The following is a 20000-nucleotide window of genomic DNA, read 5'->3' on the forward strand; positions in this document are numbered from 1 at the left end:
TGGTGTCTGCATATGTACCCCAGCCTAATGCTTTGGTCTAGCTCTCTAGCAGACTAACAGGCTAGTGTTGCTGTATAAATAATGCTTTGGTCTAGCTCTCTAGCAGACTAACAGGCTAGTGTTGCTGTATAAATAATGCTTTGGTCTAGCTCTCTAGCAGACTAACAGGCTAGTGTTGCTGAATAAATAATGCTTTGGTCTAGCTCTCTAGCAGACTAACAGGCTAGTGTTGCTGTATAAATAATGCTTTGGTCTAGCTCTCTAGCAGACTAACAGGCTAGTGTTGCTGTATAAATAATGCTTTGGTCTAGCTCTCTAGCAGACTAACAGGCTAGTGTTGCTGTATAAATAATGCTTTGGTCTAGCTCTCTAGCAGACTAACAGGCTAGTGTTGCTGTATAAATAATGCTTTGTCTAGCTCTCTAGCAGACTAACATAAATAAATAATGCTTTGGTCTAGCTCTCTAGCAGACTAACAGGCTAGTGTTGCTGTATAAATAATGCTTTGGTCTAGCTCTCTAGCAGACTAACAGGCTAGTGTTGCTGTATAAATAATGCTTTGGTCTAGCTCTCTAGCAGACTAACAGGCTAGTGTTGCTGTATAAATAATGCTTTGGTCTAGCTCTCTAGCAGACTAACAGGCTAGTGTTGCTGTATAAATAATGCTTTGGTCTAGCTCTCTAGCAGACTAACAGGCTAGTGTTGCTGTATAAATAATGCTTTGGTCTAGCTCTCTAGCAGACTAACAGGCTAGTGTTGCTGTATAAATAATGCTTTGTCTAGCTCTCTAGCAGACTAACAGGCTAGTGTTGCTGTATAAATAATGCTTTGGTCTAGCTCTCTAGCAGACTAACAGGCTAGTGTTGCTGTATAAATAATGCTTTGGTCTAGCTCTCTAGCAGACTAACAGGCTAGTGTTGCTGTATAAATAATGCTTTGTCTTTGCAGACTAACAGGCTAGCTGTGTAAATAATCTCTAGCAGACTAACAGGCTAGTGTTGCTGTATAAATAATGCTTTGGTCTAGCTCTCTAGCAGACTAACAGGCTAGTGTTGCTGTATAAATAATGCTTTGGTCTAGCTCTCTAGCAGACTAACAGGCTAGTGTTGCTGTATAAATAATGCTTTGGTCTAGCTCTCTAGCAGACTAACAGGCTAGTGTTGCTGTGTAAATAATGCTTTGGTCTAGCTCTCTAGCAGACTAACAGGCTAGTGTTGCTGTATAAATAATGCTTTGGTCTAGCTCTCTAGCAGACTAACAGGCTAGTGTTGCTGTATAAATAATGCTTTGGTCTAGCTCTCTAGCAGACTAACAGGCTAGTGTTGCTGTATAAATAATGCTTTGGTCTAGCTCTCTAGCAGACTAACAGGCTAACAGGCTAGTGTTGCTGTATAAATAATGCTTTGGTCTAGCTCTCTAGCAGACTAACAGGCTAGTGTTGCTGTATAAATAATGCTTTGGTCTAGCTCTCTAGCAGACTAACAGGCTAGTGTTGCTGTATAAATAATGCTTTGGTCTAGCTCTCTAGCAGACTAACAGGCTAGTGTTGCTGTATAAATAATGCTTTGGTCTAGCTCTCTAGCAGACTAACAGGCTAGTGTTGCTGTATAAATAATGCTTTGGTCTAGCTCTCTAGCAGACTAACAGGCTAGTGTTGCTGTATAAATAATGCTTTGGTCTAGCTCTCTAGCAGACTAACAGGCTAGTGTTGCTGTATAAATAATGCTTTGGTCTAGCTCTCTAGCAGACTAACAGGCTAGTGTTGCTGTATAAATAATGCTTTGGTCTAGCTCTCTAGCAGACTAACAGGCTAGTGTTGCTGTATAAATAATGCTTTGGTCTAGCTCTCTAGCAGACTAACAGGCTAGTGTTGCTATAAATAATGCTTTGGTCTAGCTCTCTAGCAGACTAACAGGCTAGTGTTGCTGTATAAATAATGCTTTGGTCTAGCTCTCTAGCAGACTAACAGGCTAGTGTTGCTGTATAAATAAATAATGCTAGTGTTTGGTCTAGCTCTCTAGCAGACTAACAGGCTAGTGTTGCTGTATAAATAATGCTTTGGTCTAGCTCTCTAGCAGACTAACAGGCTAGTGTTGCTGTATAAATAATGCTTTGGTCTAGCTCTCTAGCAGACTAACAGGCTAGTGTTGCTGTATAAATAATGCTTTGGTCTAGCTCTCTAGCAGACTAACAGGCTAGTGTTGCTGTATAAATAATGCTTTGGTCTAGCTCTAGCAGACTAACAGGCAGACTAACAGGCTAGCAGACTGTAGTGTTGCTGTATAAATAATGCTTTGGTCTAGCTCTCTAGCAGACTAACAGGCTAGTGTTGCTGTATAAATAATGCTTTGGTCTAGCTCTCTAGCAGACTAACAGGCTAGTGTTGCTGTATAAATAATGCTTTGGTCTAGCTCTCTAGCAGACTAACAGGCTAGTGTTGCTGTATAAATAATGCTTTGGTCTAGCTCTCTAGCAGACTAACAGGCTAGTGTTGCTGTATAAATAATGCTTTGGTCTAGCTCTCTAGCAGACTAACAGGCTAGTGTTGCTGTATAAATAATGCTTTGGTCTAGCTCTCTAGCAGACTAACAGGCTAGTGTTGCTGTATAAATAATGCTTTGGTCTAGCTCTCTAGCAGACTAACAGGCTAGTGTTGCTGTATAAATAATGCTTTGGTCTAGCTCTCTAGCAGACTAACAGGCTAGTGTTGCTGTATAAATAATGCTTTGGTCTAGCTCTCTAGCAGACTAACAGGCTAGTGTTGCTGTATAAATAATGCTTTGTCTAGCTCTCTAGCAGATAACAGGCTAGTGTTGCTGTATAAATAATGCTTTGGTCTAGCTCTCTAGCAGACTAACAGGCTAGTGTTGCTGTATAAATAATGCTTTGGTCTAGCTCTGCTGTATAAATAATGCTTTGGTCTAGCTCTCTAGCAGACTAACAGGCTAGTGTTGCTGTATAAATAATGCTTTGGTCTAGCTCTCTAGCAGACTAACAGGCAGTGTTGCTGAATAAATAATGCTTTGGTCTAGCTCTCTAGCAGACTAACAGGCTATAAATAATGCTTTGGTCTAGCTCTCTAGCAGACTAACAGGCTAGTGTTGCTGTATAAATAATGCTTTGGTCTAGCTCTCTAGCAGACTAACAGGCTAGTGTTGCTGTATAAATAATGCTTTGTGTCTGTGTAAATAAGCTCTCTAGCAGACTAACAGGCTAGTGTTGCTGTGTAAATAATGCTTTGGTCTAGCTCTCTAGCAGACTAACAGGCTAGTGTTGCTGTATAAATAATGCTTTGGTCTAGCTCTCTAGCAGACTAACAGGCTAGTGTTGCTGTGTAAATAATGCTTTGGTCTAGCTCTCTAGCAGACTAACAGGCTAGTGTTGCTGTGTAAATAATGCTTTGGTCTAGCTCTCTAGCAGACTAACAGGCTAGTGTTGCTGTGTAAATAATGCTTTGGTCTAGCTCTCTAGCAGACTAACAGGCTAGTGTTGCTGTGTAAATAATGCTTTGGTCTAGCTCTCTAGCAGACTAACAGGCTAGTGTTGCTGTATAAATAATGCTTTGGTCTAGCTCTCTAGCAGACTAACAGGCTAGTGTTGCTGTGTAAATAATGCTTTGGTCTAGCTCTCTAGCAGACTAACAGGCTAGTGTTGCTGTGTAAATAATGCTTTGGTCTAGCTCTCTAGCAGACTAACAGGCTAGTGTTGCTGTGTAAATAATGCTTTGGTCTAGCTCTCTAGCAGACTAACAGGCTAGTGTTGCTGTATAAATAATGCTTTGGTCTAGCTCTCTAGCAGACTAACAGGCTAGTGTTGCTGAATAAATTGCTTTGTCTAGCTCTCTAAATAATGCTGTGTAAATAATGCTTTGGTCTAGCTCTCTAGCAGACTAACAGGCTAGTGTTGCTGTGTAAATAATGCTTTGGTCTAGCTCTCTAGCAGACTAACAGGCTAGTGTTGCTGTGTAAATAATGCTTTGCAGTCTAGCTCTCTAGCAGACTAACACAGGCTCTCTAGCAGACTAACAGGCTAGTGTTGCTGTGTAAATAATGCTTTGGTCTAGCTCTCTAGCAGACTAACAGGCTAGTGTTGCTGTATAAATAATGCTTTGGTCTAGCTCTCTAGCAGACTAACAGGCTAGTGTTGCTGTATAAATAATGCTTTGGTCTAGCTCTCTAGCAGACTAACAGGCTAGTGTTGCTGTATAAATAATGCTTTGGTCTAGCTCTCTAGCAGACTAACAGGCTAGTGTTGCTGTATAAATAATGCTTTGGTCTAGCTCTCTAGCAGACTAACACAGTGTTGCTGTGTAAATAATGCTTTGGTGTTAGCAGACTGCTATAAATAATGCTTTGGTCTAGCTCTCTAGCAGACTAACAGGCTAGTGTTGCTGTGTAAATAATGCTTTGGTCTAGCTCTCTAGCAGACTAACAGGCTAGTGTTGCTGTGTAAATAATGCTTTGGTCTAGCTCTCTAGCAGACTAACAGGCTAGTGTTGCTGTGTAAATAATGCTTTGGTCTAGCTCTCTAGCAGACTAACAGGCTAGTGTTGCTGTGTAAATAATGCTTTGGTCTAGCTCTCTAGCAGACTAACAGGCTAGTGTTGCTGTGTAAATAATGCTTTGGTCTAGCTCTCTAGCAGACTAACAGGCTAGTGTTGCTGTGTAAATAATGCTTTGGTCTAGCTCTCTAGCAGACTAACAGGCTAGTGTTGCTGTGTAAATAATGCTTTGGTCTAGCTCTCTAGCAGACTAACAGGCTAGTGTTGCTGTGTAAATAATGCTTTGGTCTAGCTCTCTAGCAGACTAACAGGCTAGTGTTGCTGCAGACTAAATAATGCTTTGGTCTAGCTCTCTAGCAGACTAACAGGCTAGTGTTGCTGTGTAAATAATGCTTTGGTCTAGCTCTCTAGCAGACTAACAGGCTAGTGTTGCTGAATAAATAAGTGTTGCTGTGTAAATGCTTTTGTGTCTAAGCTCTCTAGCAGACTAACAGGCTAGTGTTGCTGTATAAATAATGCTTTGGTCTAGCTCTCTAGCAGACTAACAGGCTAGTGTTGCTGTGTAAATAATGCTTTGGTCTAGCTCTAGCAGACTAACAGGCTAGTGTTGCTGTGTAAATAATGCTTTGGTCTAGCTCTCTAGCAGACTAACAGGCTAGTGTTGCTGTGTAAATAATGCTTTGGTCTAGCTCTCTAGCAGACTAACAGGCTAGTGTTGCTGTATAAATAATGCTTTGGTCTAGCTCTCTAGCAGACTAACAGGCTAGTGTTGCTGTATAAATAATGCTTTGGTCTAGCTCTCTAGCAGACTAACAGGCTAGTGTTGCTGTGTAAATAATGCTTTGGTCTAGCTCTCTAGCAGACTAACAGGCTAGTGTTGCTGTGTAAATAATGCTTTGGTCTAGCTCTCTAGCAGACTAACAGGCTAGTGTTGCTGTATAAATAATGCTTTGGTCTAGCTCTCTAGCAGACTAACAGGCTAGTGTTGCTGAATAAATAATGCTTTGGTCTAGCTCTCTAGCAGACTAACAGGATAGTGTTGCTGTATAAATAATGCTTTGGTCTAGCTCTCTAGCAGACTAACAGGCTAGTGTTGCTGTATAAATAATGCTTTGGTCTAGCTCTCTAGCAGACTAACAGGCTAGTGTGTATAAATGTCTGCTCTCTAGCAGACTAACAGGCTAAATAATGCTTTGGTCTAGCTCTCTAGCAGACTAACAGGCTAGTGTTGCTGTGTAAATAATGCTTTGGTCTAGCTCTCTAGCAGACTAACAGGCTAGTGTTGCTGTGTAAATAATGCTTTGGTCTAGCTCTCTAGCAGACTAACAGGCTAGTGTTGCTGTGTAAATAATGCTTTGGTCTAGCTCTCTAGCAGACTAACAGGCTAGTGTTGCTGTGTAAATAATGCTTTGGTCTAAGCTCTCTAGCAGACTAACAGGCTAGTGTTGCTGTGTAAATAATGCTTTGGTCTAGCTCTCTAGCAGACTAACAGGCTAGTGTTGCTGTGTAAATAATGCTTTGGTCTAGCTCTCTAGCAGACTAACAGGCTAGTGTTGCTGTGTAAATAATGCTTTGGTCTAGCTCTCTAGCAGACTAACAGGCTAGTGTTGCTGTATAAATAATGCTTTGGTCTAGCTCTCTAGCAGACTAACAGGCTAGTGTTGCTGTGTAAATAATGCTTTGGTCTAGCTCTAGCAGACTAACAGGCTAGTGTTGCTGTGTAAATAATGCTTTGGTCTAGTGTTGCTGTGTAAATAATGCTTTGGTCTAGCTCTCTAGCAGACTAACAGGCTAGTGTTGCTGTGTAAATAATGCTTTGGTCTAGCTCTCTAGCAGACTAACAGGCTAGTGTTGCTGTGTAAATAATGCTTTGGTCTAGCTCTCTAGCAGACTAACAGGCTAGTGTTGCTGTGTAAATAATGCTTTGGTCTAGCTCTCTAGCAGACTAACAGGCTAGTGTTGCTGTGTAAATAATGCTTTGGTCTAGCTCTCTAGCAGACTAACAGGCTAGTGTTGCTGTGTAAATAATGCTTTGGTCTAGCTCTCTAGCAGACTAACAGGCTAGTGTTGCTGTGTAAATAATGCTTTGGTCTAGCTCTCTAGCAGACTAACAGGCTAGTGTTGCTGTGTAAATAATGCTTTGGTCTAGCTCTCTAGCAGACTAACAGGCTAGTGTTGCTGTGTAAATAATGCTTTGGTCTAGCTCTCTAGCAGACTAACAGGCTAGTGTTGCTGTGTAAATAATGCTTTGGTCTAGCTCTCTAGCAGACTAACAGGCTAGTGTTGCTGTATAAATAATGCTTTGGTCTAGCTCTCTAGCAGACTAACAGGCTAGTGTTGCTGTGTAAATAATGCTTTGGTCTAGCTCTCTAGCAGACTAACAGGCTAGTGTTGCTGTGTAAATAATGCTTTGGTCTAGCTCTCTAGCAGACTAACAGGCTAGTGTTGCTGTGTAAATAATGCTTTGGTCTAGCTCTCTAGCAGACTAACAGGCTAGTGTTGCTGTATAAATAATGCTTTGGTCTAGCTCTCTAGCAGACTAACAGGCTAGTGTTGCTGTATAAATAATGCTTTGGTCTAGCTCTCTAGCAGACTAACAGGCTAGTGTTGCTGTGTAAATAATGCTTTGGTCTAGCTCTCTAGCAGACTAACAGGCTAGTGTTGCTGTGTAAATAATGCTTTGGTCTAGCTCTAGCAGACTAACAGGCTAGTAAATAATGCTTTGGTCTAAGCAGACTAACAGGCTAGTGTTGCTGTGTAAATAATGCTTTGGTCTAGCTCTCTAGCAGACTAACAGGCTAGTGTTGCTGTGTAAATAATGCTTTGGTCTAGCTCTCTAGCAGACTAACAGGCTAGTGTTGCTGTGTAAATAATGCTTTGGTCTAAGCAGATAACAGGCTAGTGTTGCTGGTGCTAGCTCTCTAGCAGACTAACAGGCTAGTGTTGCTGTGTAAATAATGCTTTGGTCTAGCTCTCTAGCAGACTAACAGGCTAGTGTTGCTGTGTAAATAATGCTTTGGTCTAGCTCTCTAGCAGACTAACAGGCTAGTGTTGCTGTATAAATAATGCTTTGGTCTAGCTCTCTAGCAGACTAACAGGCTAGTGTTGCTGTATAAATAATGCTTTGGTCTAGCTCTCTAGCAGACTAACAGGCTAGTGTTGCTGTATAAATAATGCTTTGGTCTAGCTCTCTAGCAGACTAACAGGCTAGTGTTGCTGTATAAATAATGCTTTGGTCTAGCTCTCTAGCAGACTAACAGGCTAGTGTTGCTGTATAAATAATGCTTTGGTCTAGCTCTCTAGCAGACTAACAGGCTAGTGTTGCTGTATAAATAATGCTTTGGTCTAGCTCTCTAGCAGACTAACAGGCTAGTGTTGCTGTATAAATAATGCTTTGGTCTAGCTCTCTAGCAGACTAACAGGCTAGCATCACTGTAGAATACGGACCAGTACATCACTGGGGCCAAGCTTCCTGCCATCCAGGACCTATATGGCAGGTGGTGTCAGAGGAAGGCCTAAAAACTGTCAAAGACACCAGCCACCCTAGTCATAGACTGTTCTCTCTGCTACCGCACAACAAGCGGTATCCACAGGTGTAGATCTTACTGTGAAATGCTTACTTAAATGCCATTAACCAACAATGCAGAGTAAGAAAATATTTGCTAAATTAACTGAAGTAAAAAAAGTAACACAATATAATAACAATAACGAGGCTATATATACAGTGAGGGGAAAAAGTATTTGATCCCCTGCTGATTTTGTACGTTTGTCCACTGACAAAGAAATGACGAGTCTATAATTTTAATGGTAGGTTTATTTGAACAGTGAGAGACAGAATAACAAGAAAAAAATCCAGAAAAACGCATGTCAAAAATGTTATAAATTGATTTGCATTTTAATGAGGGAAATAATTATTTGACCCCTCTGCAAAACATGACTTAGTTTTGCCACCTTGGTGGGTCTATCGTCCCTTTGATGCGGTGAAGTTGTCCTGTCCCCTTAGCAGAAAAACACCCCCAAAGCATAATGTTTCCACCTCCATGTTTGACTGTGGGGATGGTGTTCTTGGGATCATAGGCAGCATTCCTTCTCCTCCAAACACGGCGAGTTGAGTTGATGCCAAAGAGCTCCATTTTGGTCTCATCTGACCACAACATTTTCACCCAGTTGTCCTCTGAATCATTCAGATGTTCATTGGCAAACTTCAGACGGGCATGTATATGTGCTTTCTTGAGCAGGGGGACCTTGCGGGTGCTGCAGGATTTCAGTCCTTCAAGGCGTAGTGTGTTACCAACTGTTGTCTTGCTGACTATGGTCCCAGCTGCCTTGAGATCATTGACAAGATCCTCCTGTGTAGTTCTGGGCTGATTCCTCACCGTTCTCATGATCATTGAAACTCCACGAGGTGAGATCTTGCATGGAGCACCAGGCTAATTGACAGTTCTTTTGTGTTTCTTCCAACTGTTGTCACCTTCTCACCAAGCTTCTTGGCGATGGTCTTGTAGCCCATTCCAGCCTTGTGTAGATCTACAATCTTGTCCCTGACATCCTTGGAGAGCTCTTTGGTCTTGGCCGTGGTGGAGAGTTTTGAATCTTATTGATTGATTGCTTCTGTGGACAGGTGTCTTTTTTACAGGTAACAAACTGAGATTAGGAGCACTCCCTTTAGGAGTGTGCTCCTAATCACAGCTCGTTACCTGTATAAAAGACACCTGGGAGCCAGAAATCTTTCTGATTTAGAGGTGGTCAAATACTTATTCCCCTCATTAAAATGCAAATCAATGTATAACATTTTTGACATGCGTTTTTCTGGATTTTTTTGGTTGTTATTCTGTCTCTCACTGTTAAATAAACCTCCCATTACAATTATAGATGGATCATTTCTTTGTCAGTGGGCAAACGTACAAAATCAGCAGGGGATCAAATACTTTTTTCCCTCACTGTAGGGGATACCGGTACCGAGTCTATGTGCGGGGGTACGGGTTAGTTGAGGTAATTGAGGTAGTATGTATATGTAGATAGGGGTAAAGTGACTATGCATAGATAATAAACAGCGATTAGCAGCAATGTAAAAAAAAGGGATCAATGTAAATAGTCTGGGTGGCCATTTGATGAACTGTTCAACAGTCTTATGGCTTGGGGGTAGAAGCTGTTCAGCAGTCTGATGGCTTGGGGGTAGAAGCTGTTCAGCAGTCTTATGGCTTGGGGGTAGAAGCTGTTCAGCAGTCTTATGGCTTGGGGGTAGAAGCTGTTCAGCAGTCTGATGGCTTGGGGGTAGAAGCTGTTCAGCAGTCTTATGGCTTGGGGGTAGAAGCTGTTCAGCAGTCTTATGGCTTGGGGGTAGAAGCTGTTCAGCAGTCTTATGGCTTGGGGGTAGAAGCTGTTCAGCAGTCTTATGGCTTGGGGGTAGAAGCTGTTCAGCAGTCATGGCTTGGGGGTAGAAGCTGTTCAGCAGTCTTATGGCTTGGGGGTAGAAGCTGTTCAGCAGTCTTATGGCTTGGGGGTAGAAGCTGTTCAGCAGTCTTATGGCTTGGGGGGTAGAAGCTGTTCAGCAGTCTTATGGCTTGGGGGTAGAAGCTGTTCAGCAGTCTTATGGCTTGGGGGTAGAAGCTGTTCAGCAGTCTTATGGCTTGGGGGTAGAAGCTGTTCAGCAGTCTTATGGCTTGGGGGTAGAAGCTGTTGACAAGGCTTTTGGACATAGACTTGGTGCTCCGGTACCTCTTGCCATGCGGCAGCAGAGAGTAACTCAACCACACTAAACCACAACCATCAGGACACGGCTTACTTGGAAACTTGAAACCACAAGCTTGCTTTCAAAAACTGTCATTTCTTCTGCTATTGAAAGTGCCATATATAATTCAGTAGAATTTGAATGAATATTTGTTTTTTTAAATATTAATCGAAGGAAAGGGAGCTTTGAAAAATGCAATGCATTTTTATGGGTAGATTTGAGAGGGAAAGGCAGTGTGGTTTGTGAATGTAAATACAAGAATGTATACAGATGTCGTGTGTGTGTCTGTTTGAAATGTAAATAGTAGCATATATCACAGGTTCACAGCCATTAACAGGGGTGTAGAAATAGATGGAAAAGGACTGATGAAAAGGGATAAGAGTAGATGAAACGGAGGGATGAGACGGGAGGAGGAAGAAAATACAATGTTTTGGAAATTATATGCATGACTATGAAACCCCATCTTCCTCCACACACACACACACACACACACACACACACACACACACACACACACACACACACACACACACACACACACACACACACACACACACACACACACACACACACACACACACACACACACACACACACACACACACACACACACACACACACACACACACACACACAAACACACACACACACACACACGCACACATACCGAACCTTTGAGTTGGCAGGCAGAGAGTAACATAATGTAAATAAAGGAGAGTACTGCCAGTCTTCAGAAGTGTACAGCAGGGAGAAATTAAAGCATGGTGTGTTAGTCCTGCAGTTCAGATGACTACAACCATGCCGTCATTATGATATTTCATAGCAAAACAGGTCCATTTCAGAACCCAAGTTTATTAATTCTCCTTCAGCTGAAATTTCATTTCATTCCATTTTTTTTTACCAAGGTACATCAAAGTTCAAATAATGTAATTACTTTTTAATCGTTGTATTTTTGTTTGAGTGAAGGAAGGAGAGCATCTAGACCAGTAAAATAACATCTTACTGGTATTTCTTCTCTTCTCTCTCTTGCCATTCCTGTCTTCTTTCTGAATAACCATTATGTTTTTTTCTCTCCCTCTCTCTGTCCAGGAGCTCCTAACCACCTCGGTGGGTCCACCCTGCGACCCCCCCTGCCTCCCCCCCACAACCACCAGACCCTTTCCCACCACCACCACCACTCCTCAGCCAACAGCCTGAACAGGAACACCCTGAGAGGGGGTAGGAACCCCATCCATGCCCCCCCTCCAGTACCAGGGGATGGGCCCACCTCACCAGAGTCGGTACAGCTACAGGACAGCTGGGTACTGAATAGTAACGTCCCACTGGAAACCAGGTGAGAAACTAGTCCCAGTTAAACACATTGAATACACACTACAGACCAGGTGGGAAACTAGTCCCAGTTAAACACATTGAAAACACACTGCAGACCAGGTGAGAAACTAGTCCCAGTTAAACACACTGAATACAGACTACAGACCAGGTGAGAAACTAGTCCCAGTTAAACACACTGAATACAAACTGCAGACCAGGTGAGAAACTAGTCCCAGTTAAACACACTGAATACACACTACAGACCAGGTGAAAAACTAGTCCCAGTAAAACACACTGAATACACACTACACGCCAGGTGAGACTAGTGACACAATATTTAAATGCACTTAATTCCAGGTGAGACCAGTAGCAGAGTGTATAAAAATCTCTACTTCAAGAAGAGGCGTGGAATGCACAGAGACGTGAAAGAGAATCGTCAAAGAGAAATGATTTAACCTAAAGCATTTAATAAAGACATGTACAGTACAACATTATGGGGAATGAAAGGGCTAGTTCCACAGTGTTGGGAAGGGATCACAGCACTGATTGAATGAGGGTATGAGGCATGAGTTGAGGTGTTCAGAGGCTTCAGTGCAGGAAAGTATTTTACTGGGAAGACAAAAAGCAATAACACAACGCAGCAACGCACAACACAGTTAGACAAAATAACTAGTTGGTTAGTCCAAGCAAGGAGTCAAATCACTGATGTGTAATAATGTGATTGTGGAAGTGATTGACTACGTACAGGAATGAGAGACAATTGACAGGTCTACTACTCAGAGAGCTTGGAGAGGAAACATTCAATGTGCCAGTGGATGAGTGGACACATGAGACGTGGCTTCAGTTCATGTCAGGAAAGAGTTGACGATGGTAGTGGAGTGGTCATCACCTCTTAATCAGCAAACAGGAGGGGACTTAGCTGTAAATACAAAATAGCAGATACATTCCATTACAGCTGCGCCATCGTCGGTTTGAACAACACGTTTCTTCACGAAGTCAAACACAGACTGTGCGTCTCACCCACTTGACACATCAAAGTAGCCCAAGAAACGTTCCTGAATATCGCCCTGATCATCCACATACCTGACCATATCTGACAACTGCAAGCAGATTGGTGGCACAATAGGTCCCATAGTAGGAGGGCAATCTGTAGTCCCTGGGGCCCGGAGCTTTTCCTTATCTGTTAACCTAACCAGGAGAACTCTCTGGGCCCTACAATGATAACGTGCCTAATCCTGTTTTATAAGGGATGCGACCAGTCTTTCCTAATCAGGTCACATGGTCTACCTTATATTTGTTCTGATGAATTATATTTAGACCAGATTCGGAGGGGGATTTCCTCTACCCAGACACATTAACAACAACTGGTAGATTGAACTCACAGGGATGAGATTTATGCATGTTTGCATCACTCAGGCCTATGCAACTGTAGACCTTATAAAACATGTTCTCACATCTGTCATCACTATTATGTTGATTGATTCATTCCGGTTCATCATTTTGCATTGAAACGTATAGGCAGCCTAGCCAGCCCCATTTTCAATATCATCCAAATTTGATCACATTCACATTTTCTCCTGGCACACAAATAGACTGTAAATACAAAAGGTTTCCAATTAGTTTACCCAGAACAGATGGACAGGGTTCATGGGCTGTATGCATCTGCTCTTATTAGTAGCCTACAGTCTCGTTTTCATCCCGTACAGATGTCAGATCTCTAATGTTTAGGTGTAGTCTAGGCTGCTGCAACATTTATGTAATGAGTCGTGTCCTTTATTAAAAAACAATTATTTCAGGCCCCCCAAAAAACACAGTGGTGTTGATAAGCCGCTTGAGAATAGCCCTGTTTCTTCTGACTTTCTCATTGTGTTGCACAGTTTGAATATGAAGACCTTGGACGTGATCCATGCCGCTTTTGCCCAGAAGCTTGAATCTGATGTGGGCAATTACATGCTCCTTGCTTTTGTTTTGCCATTTAGCTGAACGATCGATGTTCTTCGAGTCACTGTACCCACTTTTCCACCAAGGCTCAGACTTTCCAAATAGCAGGCAAGGCCAGCAGAACAGGCGGCTTGATGAAAAGCTCCCTGTTAACCAGCTGTACTTTTAATACCAGGTGGTATTGAACGCCCTCACCTTTTCATCCTTCTTCAACTGATCTCAGGCAGCGGTCGACCTTCGGTTTTAATTCACACCTTTTCATCCTTCTTCAACTGATCTCAGGCGGCGGTCGACCTTCGGTTTTAATTCACACCTTTTCATCCTTCTTCAACTGATCTCAGGCAGCGGTCGACCTTCGGTTTTAATTCACACCTTTTCATCCTTCTTCAACTGATCTCAGGCAGCGGTCGACCTTCGGTTTTAATTCACACCTTTTCATCCTTCTTCAACTGATCTCAGGCAGCGGTTTTAATTCACACCTTTTCATCCTTCTTCTGATCTCACCTTCGGTTTTAATTCACACCTTTTCATCCTTCTTCAACTGATCTCAGGCAGCGGTCGACCTTCGGTTTTAATTCACACCTTTTCATCCTTCTTCATTCACACTTTTCATCCTTCTTCTGATCTCAGGGTCGACCTTCGGTTTTAATTCACACCTTTTCATCCTTCTTCAACTGATCTCAGGCAGCTGTCGACCTTCGGTTTTAATTCACACCTTTTCATCCTTCAACTGATCTCAGGCAGCTGTCGACCTTCGGTTTTAATTCACACCTTTTCATCCTTCTTCAACTGATCTCAGGCAGCGGTCGACCTTCGGTTTTAATTCACACCTTTTCATCCTTCTTCAACTGATCTCAGGCAGCGACCTTCGATTTTTAATTCACACCTTTTCATCCTTCAACTGATTCGATTTTAATTCACACCTTTTCACCTTCGGTTTTAATTCACACCTTTTCACCCTTCTTCAACTGATCTCAGGCAGCGGTCGACCTTCGGTTTTAATTCACACCTTTTCACCCTTCTTCAACTGATCTCAGGCAGCGGTCGACCTTCGGTTTTAATTCACACCTTTTCATCCTTCTTCATGAAACTGATCTCAGGCGGCGTTCGACTTTCGGTTTTAATTCACACCTTTTCATCCTTCTTCGTGAAACTGATCTCAGGCGGCGGTCGACCTTCGGTTTTAATTCACACCTTTTCATCCTTTTTCGTGAAACTGATCTCAGGCGGCGGTCGACCTTCGGTTTTAATTCACACCTTTTCATCCTTCTTCAACTGATCTCAGGCAGCGGTCGACCTTCGGTTTTAATTCACACCTTTTCATCCTTCTTCATGAAACTGATCTTAGGCGGCGGTCGACCTTCGGTTTTAATTCACACCTTTTCATCCTTCTTCATGAAACTGATCTCAGGCGGCGATCGAACTTCGGTTTTAATTCACACCTTTTCATCCTTCTTCGTGAAACTGATCTCAGGCGGCGGTCGACCTTCGGTTTTAATTCACACCTTTTCATCCTTCTTCGTGAAACTGATCTCAGGCGGCGGTCGACCTTCGGTTTTAATTCACACCTTTTCATCCTTCTTCAACTGATCTCAGGCGGCGGTCGACCTTCGGTTTTAATTCACACCTTTTCATCCTTCTTCATGAAACTGATCTCAGGCGGCGGTCGACCTTCGGTTTTAATTCACACCTTTTCATCCTTCTTCGTGAAACTGATCTCAGGCGGCGGTCGACCTTCCGTTTTAATTCACACCTTTTCATCCTTCTTCGTGAAACTGATCTCAGGCGGCGGTCGACCTTCGGTTTTAATTCACACCTTTTCATCCTTCTTCAACTGATCTCAGGCGGCGGTCGACCTTCGGTTTTAATTCACACCTTTTCATCCTTCTTCATGAAACTGATCTCAGGCGGCGGTCGACCTTCGGTTTTAATTCACACCTTTTCATCCTTCTTCGTGAAACTGATCTCAGGCGGCGGCCGACCTTCGGTTTTAATTCACACCTTTTCATCCTTCTTCGTGAAACTGATCTCAGGCGGCGGCCGACCTTCGGTTTTAAATCACACCTTTTCATCCTTCTTCGTGAAACTGATCTCAGGCGGCGGCCGACTTCGGTTTTAATTCACACCTTTTCATCCTTCTTCAACTGATCTCAGGCGGCGGTCGACCTTCGGTTTTAATTCACACCTTTTCATCCTTCTTCATGAAACTGATCTCAGGCGGCGGTCGACCTTCGGTTTTACTTCACACCTTTTCATCCTTCTTCATGAAACTGATCTCAGGCGGCGGTCGACCTTCGGTTTTAATTCACACCTTTTCATCCTTCTTCAACTGATCTCAGGCAGCTGTCGACCTTCGGTTTTAATTCACACCTTTTCATCCTTCTTCAACTGATCTCAGGCAGCTGTCGACCTTCGGTTTTAATTCACACCTTTTCATCCTTCTTCAACTGATCTCAGGCAGCGGTCGACCTTCGATTTTAATTCACACCTTTTCATCCTTCTTCAACTGATCTCAGGCAGCGGTCGACCTTCGGTTTTAATTCACACCTTTTCACCCTTCTTCAACTGATCTCAGGCAGCGGTCGACCTTCGGTTTTAATTCACACCTTTTCATCCTTCTTCAACTGATCTCAGGCAGCTGTCGACCTTCGGTTTTAATTCACACCTTTTCATCCTTCTTCAACTGATCTCAGGCAGCGGTCGACCTTCGGTTTTAATTCACACCTTTTCATCCTTCTTCAACTGATCTCAGGCAGCTGTCGACCTTCGGTTTTAATTCACACCTTTTCATCCTTCTTCAACTGATCTCAGGCAGCGGTCGACCTTCGATTTTAATTCACACCTTTTCATCCTTCTTCAACTGATCTCAGGCAGCGGTCGACCTTCGGTTTTAATTCACACCTTTTCATCCTTCTTCAACTGATCTCAGGCAGCGGTCGACCTTCGGTTTTAATTCACACCTTTTCATCCTTCTTCAACTGATCTCAGGCAGCTGTCGACCTTCGGTTTTAATTCACACCTTTTCATCCTTCTTCAACTGATCTCAGGCAGCGGTCGACCTTCGGTTTTAATTCACACCTTTTCATCCTTCTTCAACTGATCTCAGGCAGCTGTCGACCTTCGGTTTTAATTCACACCTTTTCATCCTTCTTCAACTGATCTCAGGCAGCGGTCGACCTTCGATTTTAATTCACACCTTTTCATCCTTCTTCAACTGATCTCAGGCAGCGGTCGACCTTCGGTTTTAATTCACACCTTTTCACCCTTCTTCAACTGATCTCAGGCAGCGGTCGACCTTCGGTTTTAATTCACACCTTTTCACCCTTCTTCAACTGATCTCAGGCAGCGGTCGACCTTCGGTTTTAATTCACACCTTTTCATCCTTCTTCATGAAACTGATCTCAGGCGGCGTTCGACTTTCGGTTTTAATTCACACCTTTTCATCCTTCTTCGTGAAACTGATCTCAGGCGGCGGTCGACCTTCGGTTTTAATTCACACCTTTTCATCCTTTTTCGTGAAACTGATCTCAGGCGGCGGTCGACCTTCGGTTTTAATTCACACCTTTTCATCCTTCTTCAACTGATCTCAGGCAGCGGTCGACCTTCGGTTTTAATTCACACCTTTTCATCCTTCTTCATGAAACTGATCTTAGGCGGCGGTCGACCTTCGGTTTTAATTCACACCTTTTCATCCTTCTTCATGAAACTGATCTCAGGCGGCGATCGAACTTCGGTTTTAATTCACACCTTTTCATCCTTCTTGAAACTGATCTCAGGCGGCGGTCGACCGGTTTTAATTCACACCTTTTCATCCTTCTTCGTGAAACTGATCTCAGGCGGCGGTCGACCTTCGGTTTTAATTCACACCTTTTCATCCTTCTTCAACTGATCTCAGGCGGCGGTCGACCTTCGGTTTTAATTCACACCTTTTCATCCTCTCTTCATGAAACTTCATGAAACTGATCTCGGTCGACCTTCGGTTTTAATTCACACCTTTTCATCCTTCTTCGTGAAACTGATCTCAGGCGGCGGTCGACCTTCCGTTTTAATTCACACCTTTTCATCCTTCTTCGAGAAACTGATCTCAGGCGGCGGTCGACCTTCGGTTTTAATTCACACCTTTTCATCCTTCTTCAACTGATCTCAGGCGGCGGTCGACCTTCGGTTTTAATTCACACCTTTTCATCCTTCTTCATGAAACTGATCTCAGGCGGTCGACCTCGGTTTTAATTCACACCTTTTCATCCTTCTTCGTGAAACTGATCTCAACTGTTTTAATTCACACCTTTTCATCCTTCTTCGTGAAACTGATCTCAGGCGGCAATTCGACCTTCGGTTTTAATTCACACCTTTTCATCCTTCTTCAACTGATCTCAGGCGGCGGTCGACCTTCGGTTTTAATTCACACCTTTTCATCCTTCTTCATGAAACTGATCTCAGGCGGCGGTCGACCTTCGGTTTTACTTCACACCTTTTCATCCTTCTTCATGAAACTGATCTCAGGCGGCGGTCGACCTTCGGTTTTAATTCACACCTTTTCATCCTTCTTCGTGAAACTGATCTCAGGCGGCGGTCGACCTTCGGTTTTAATTCACACCTTTTCATCCTTCTTCGTGAAACTGATCTCAGGCGGCGGTCGACCTTCGGTTTTAATTCACACCTTTTCTGTGTACCCCAGAAAGGGGTTCTTCAACAAAAGTCAACCATATCTGCAGTGGTGTTTGCTATCTCAGCTCCGGTATTTTGAGGAAACTCATTTGAATTTAATTATATCCCAAAAATGCTCAACTTTTTGATCTCTATCCAATGTCACCAACTCATCAAGCTTCTAAACACATAGAACACCCCCCATAATGCCCTGCGCACACTCCCAATACAACACACTAGGTTAATCCTCTGATCCTAATCCTATGATTGGATGGAAAACATGTCAGTTCATACTGCAAGCTTTGATTGGTTGGAAGACGTCCTCCGGAAGTGGTCATAATTACCATGTAAGTCTATAAAAGGGGGTGAGGCCTACGAGGCTCTTAGGTTTTGTATTGAAGTCAATGTACCCAGAGTAGGACAGAAGCTAGCAGTCCTCCGGCTACACCATGGTGCTAGCCCAGACAGTGCTGTTGAAGTTACTGTAGACCTTCATTGCAAACAGTGTGTTTTAATTAATTATTTGGTGACATATGAACATATTTAGTATAATTTTATCTAAAAAGAATAACGTTTTTAGTATTTCACTACTTATATTTTTATGACATTTCACTGAGGAGGATGGTCCTCCCCTTCCTCCTCTGAAACACACACACACACACACACACACACACACACACACACACACACACACACACACACACACACACACACACACACACACACACACACACACACACACACACACACACACACACACATAGAGTAACACACACACACACACATACACACATAAAGTAACACACACACACTCACACAGTAGACCACCCTCAGAAGCTTTTAAATTAGGGGAACGTCTCTGCAGATGGACACACACGCTCTCCTGTCTGTCCTGCCAGCCCAGCCTGTTTAGGTTCAGGTGGTAGGGGCTGGGTATAGCTGTGTGCCCTGTCACAGGGACTGGAGCTGGAGCTCCAGACAGGCCTGCCAACCCCCTCCCTCTGGCCCCAGGACTGGTCCTCTTGTTTTGGCATGGGGAGAGGAGAGGGTTGGTAAACTGGCTAGAGCTCCTGGAGACAGAGCCAGAGAGTCAGAGCTGTCAGTCACACCATCAGACGGCTGCCAGTACCTATCCTCCCTCTCATTAAGAGATGACACTCTAGCCGTGTGTGTGTGTGTGTGTGTGTGTGTGTGTGTGTGTGTGTGTGTGTGTGTGTGTGTGTGTGTGTGTGTGTGTGTGTGTGTGTGTGTGTGTGTGTGTGTGTGTGTGTGTGTGTGTGTGTGTGTGTGTGTGTGTGTGTGTGTGTGTGTGTGTGTGTGTGGTGTGTATTGCGGATCATCTGCATAGGCTGACAGGGAAGAGAGATGTAGATTGATCTCCATGAACGTCCCAGAGCAACGCATTTGGAAGGAGAACGAGACAGGAGAGAAGGAAGGAGATTTAGGGAAGGCTAGAATGACAGCGCAAGAGAGGGGGTAGAAACTGAGAGAGAAACTGAGAGAAAGAGGTGTTCAAAATAGATTGAGAGAGAGAGAGAGAGAGAGTTCAAGAGAGAGAGAGAGAGAGAGAGAGAGAGAGAGAGAGAGAGAGAGAGAGAGAGAGAGAGAGAGAGAGAGAGAGAGAGAGAGAGAGAGAGAGAGAGAGAGAGAGAGAGAGAGAGAGATAAATAACAGATGGAGAGAGAAAGGCAGGAAGGTGCAGAGATGGAGGGATGATGAAAACAGATTGTATGGAGGGGAGATTGAGAGGAGGGGATGTGTTACTGTTGTGTCCCATATCCAATCTGTGTGTGTGTGTGTGTGTGTGTGTGTGTGTGTGTGTGTGTGTGTGTGTGTGTGTGTGTGTGTGTGTGTGTGTGTGTGTGTGTG

General features: G+C 43.5%; 1 protein-coding gene across 1 annotated transcript in view; it reads left to right on the forward strand.

Moving 5' to 3' along the window:
• The window catches only part of LOC123992382 (teneurin-2-like), a 150589-nt gene that overhangs the window by 16423 nt on the left and 114166 nt on the right, over positions 1–20000 (forward strand). The window contains exon 3 of the mRNA XM_046293523.1: positions 11322–11565. Coding sequence (XP_046149479.1) covers positions 11322–11565 — 244 coding nt within the window. The remainder of the gene's footprint in view (positions 1–11321; positions 11566–20000) is intronic.

This window comes from Oncorhynchus gorbuscha, linkage group LG13 (assembly GCF_021184085.1).
Source record: "Oncorhynchus gorbuscha isolate QuinsamMale2020 ecotype Even-year linkage group LG13, OgorEven_v1.0, whole genome shotgun sequence".
NCBI classification, from domain to species: domain Eukaryota; kingdom Metazoa; phylum Chordata; class Actinopteri; order Salmoniformes; family Salmonidae; genus Oncorhynchus; species Oncorhynchus gorbuscha.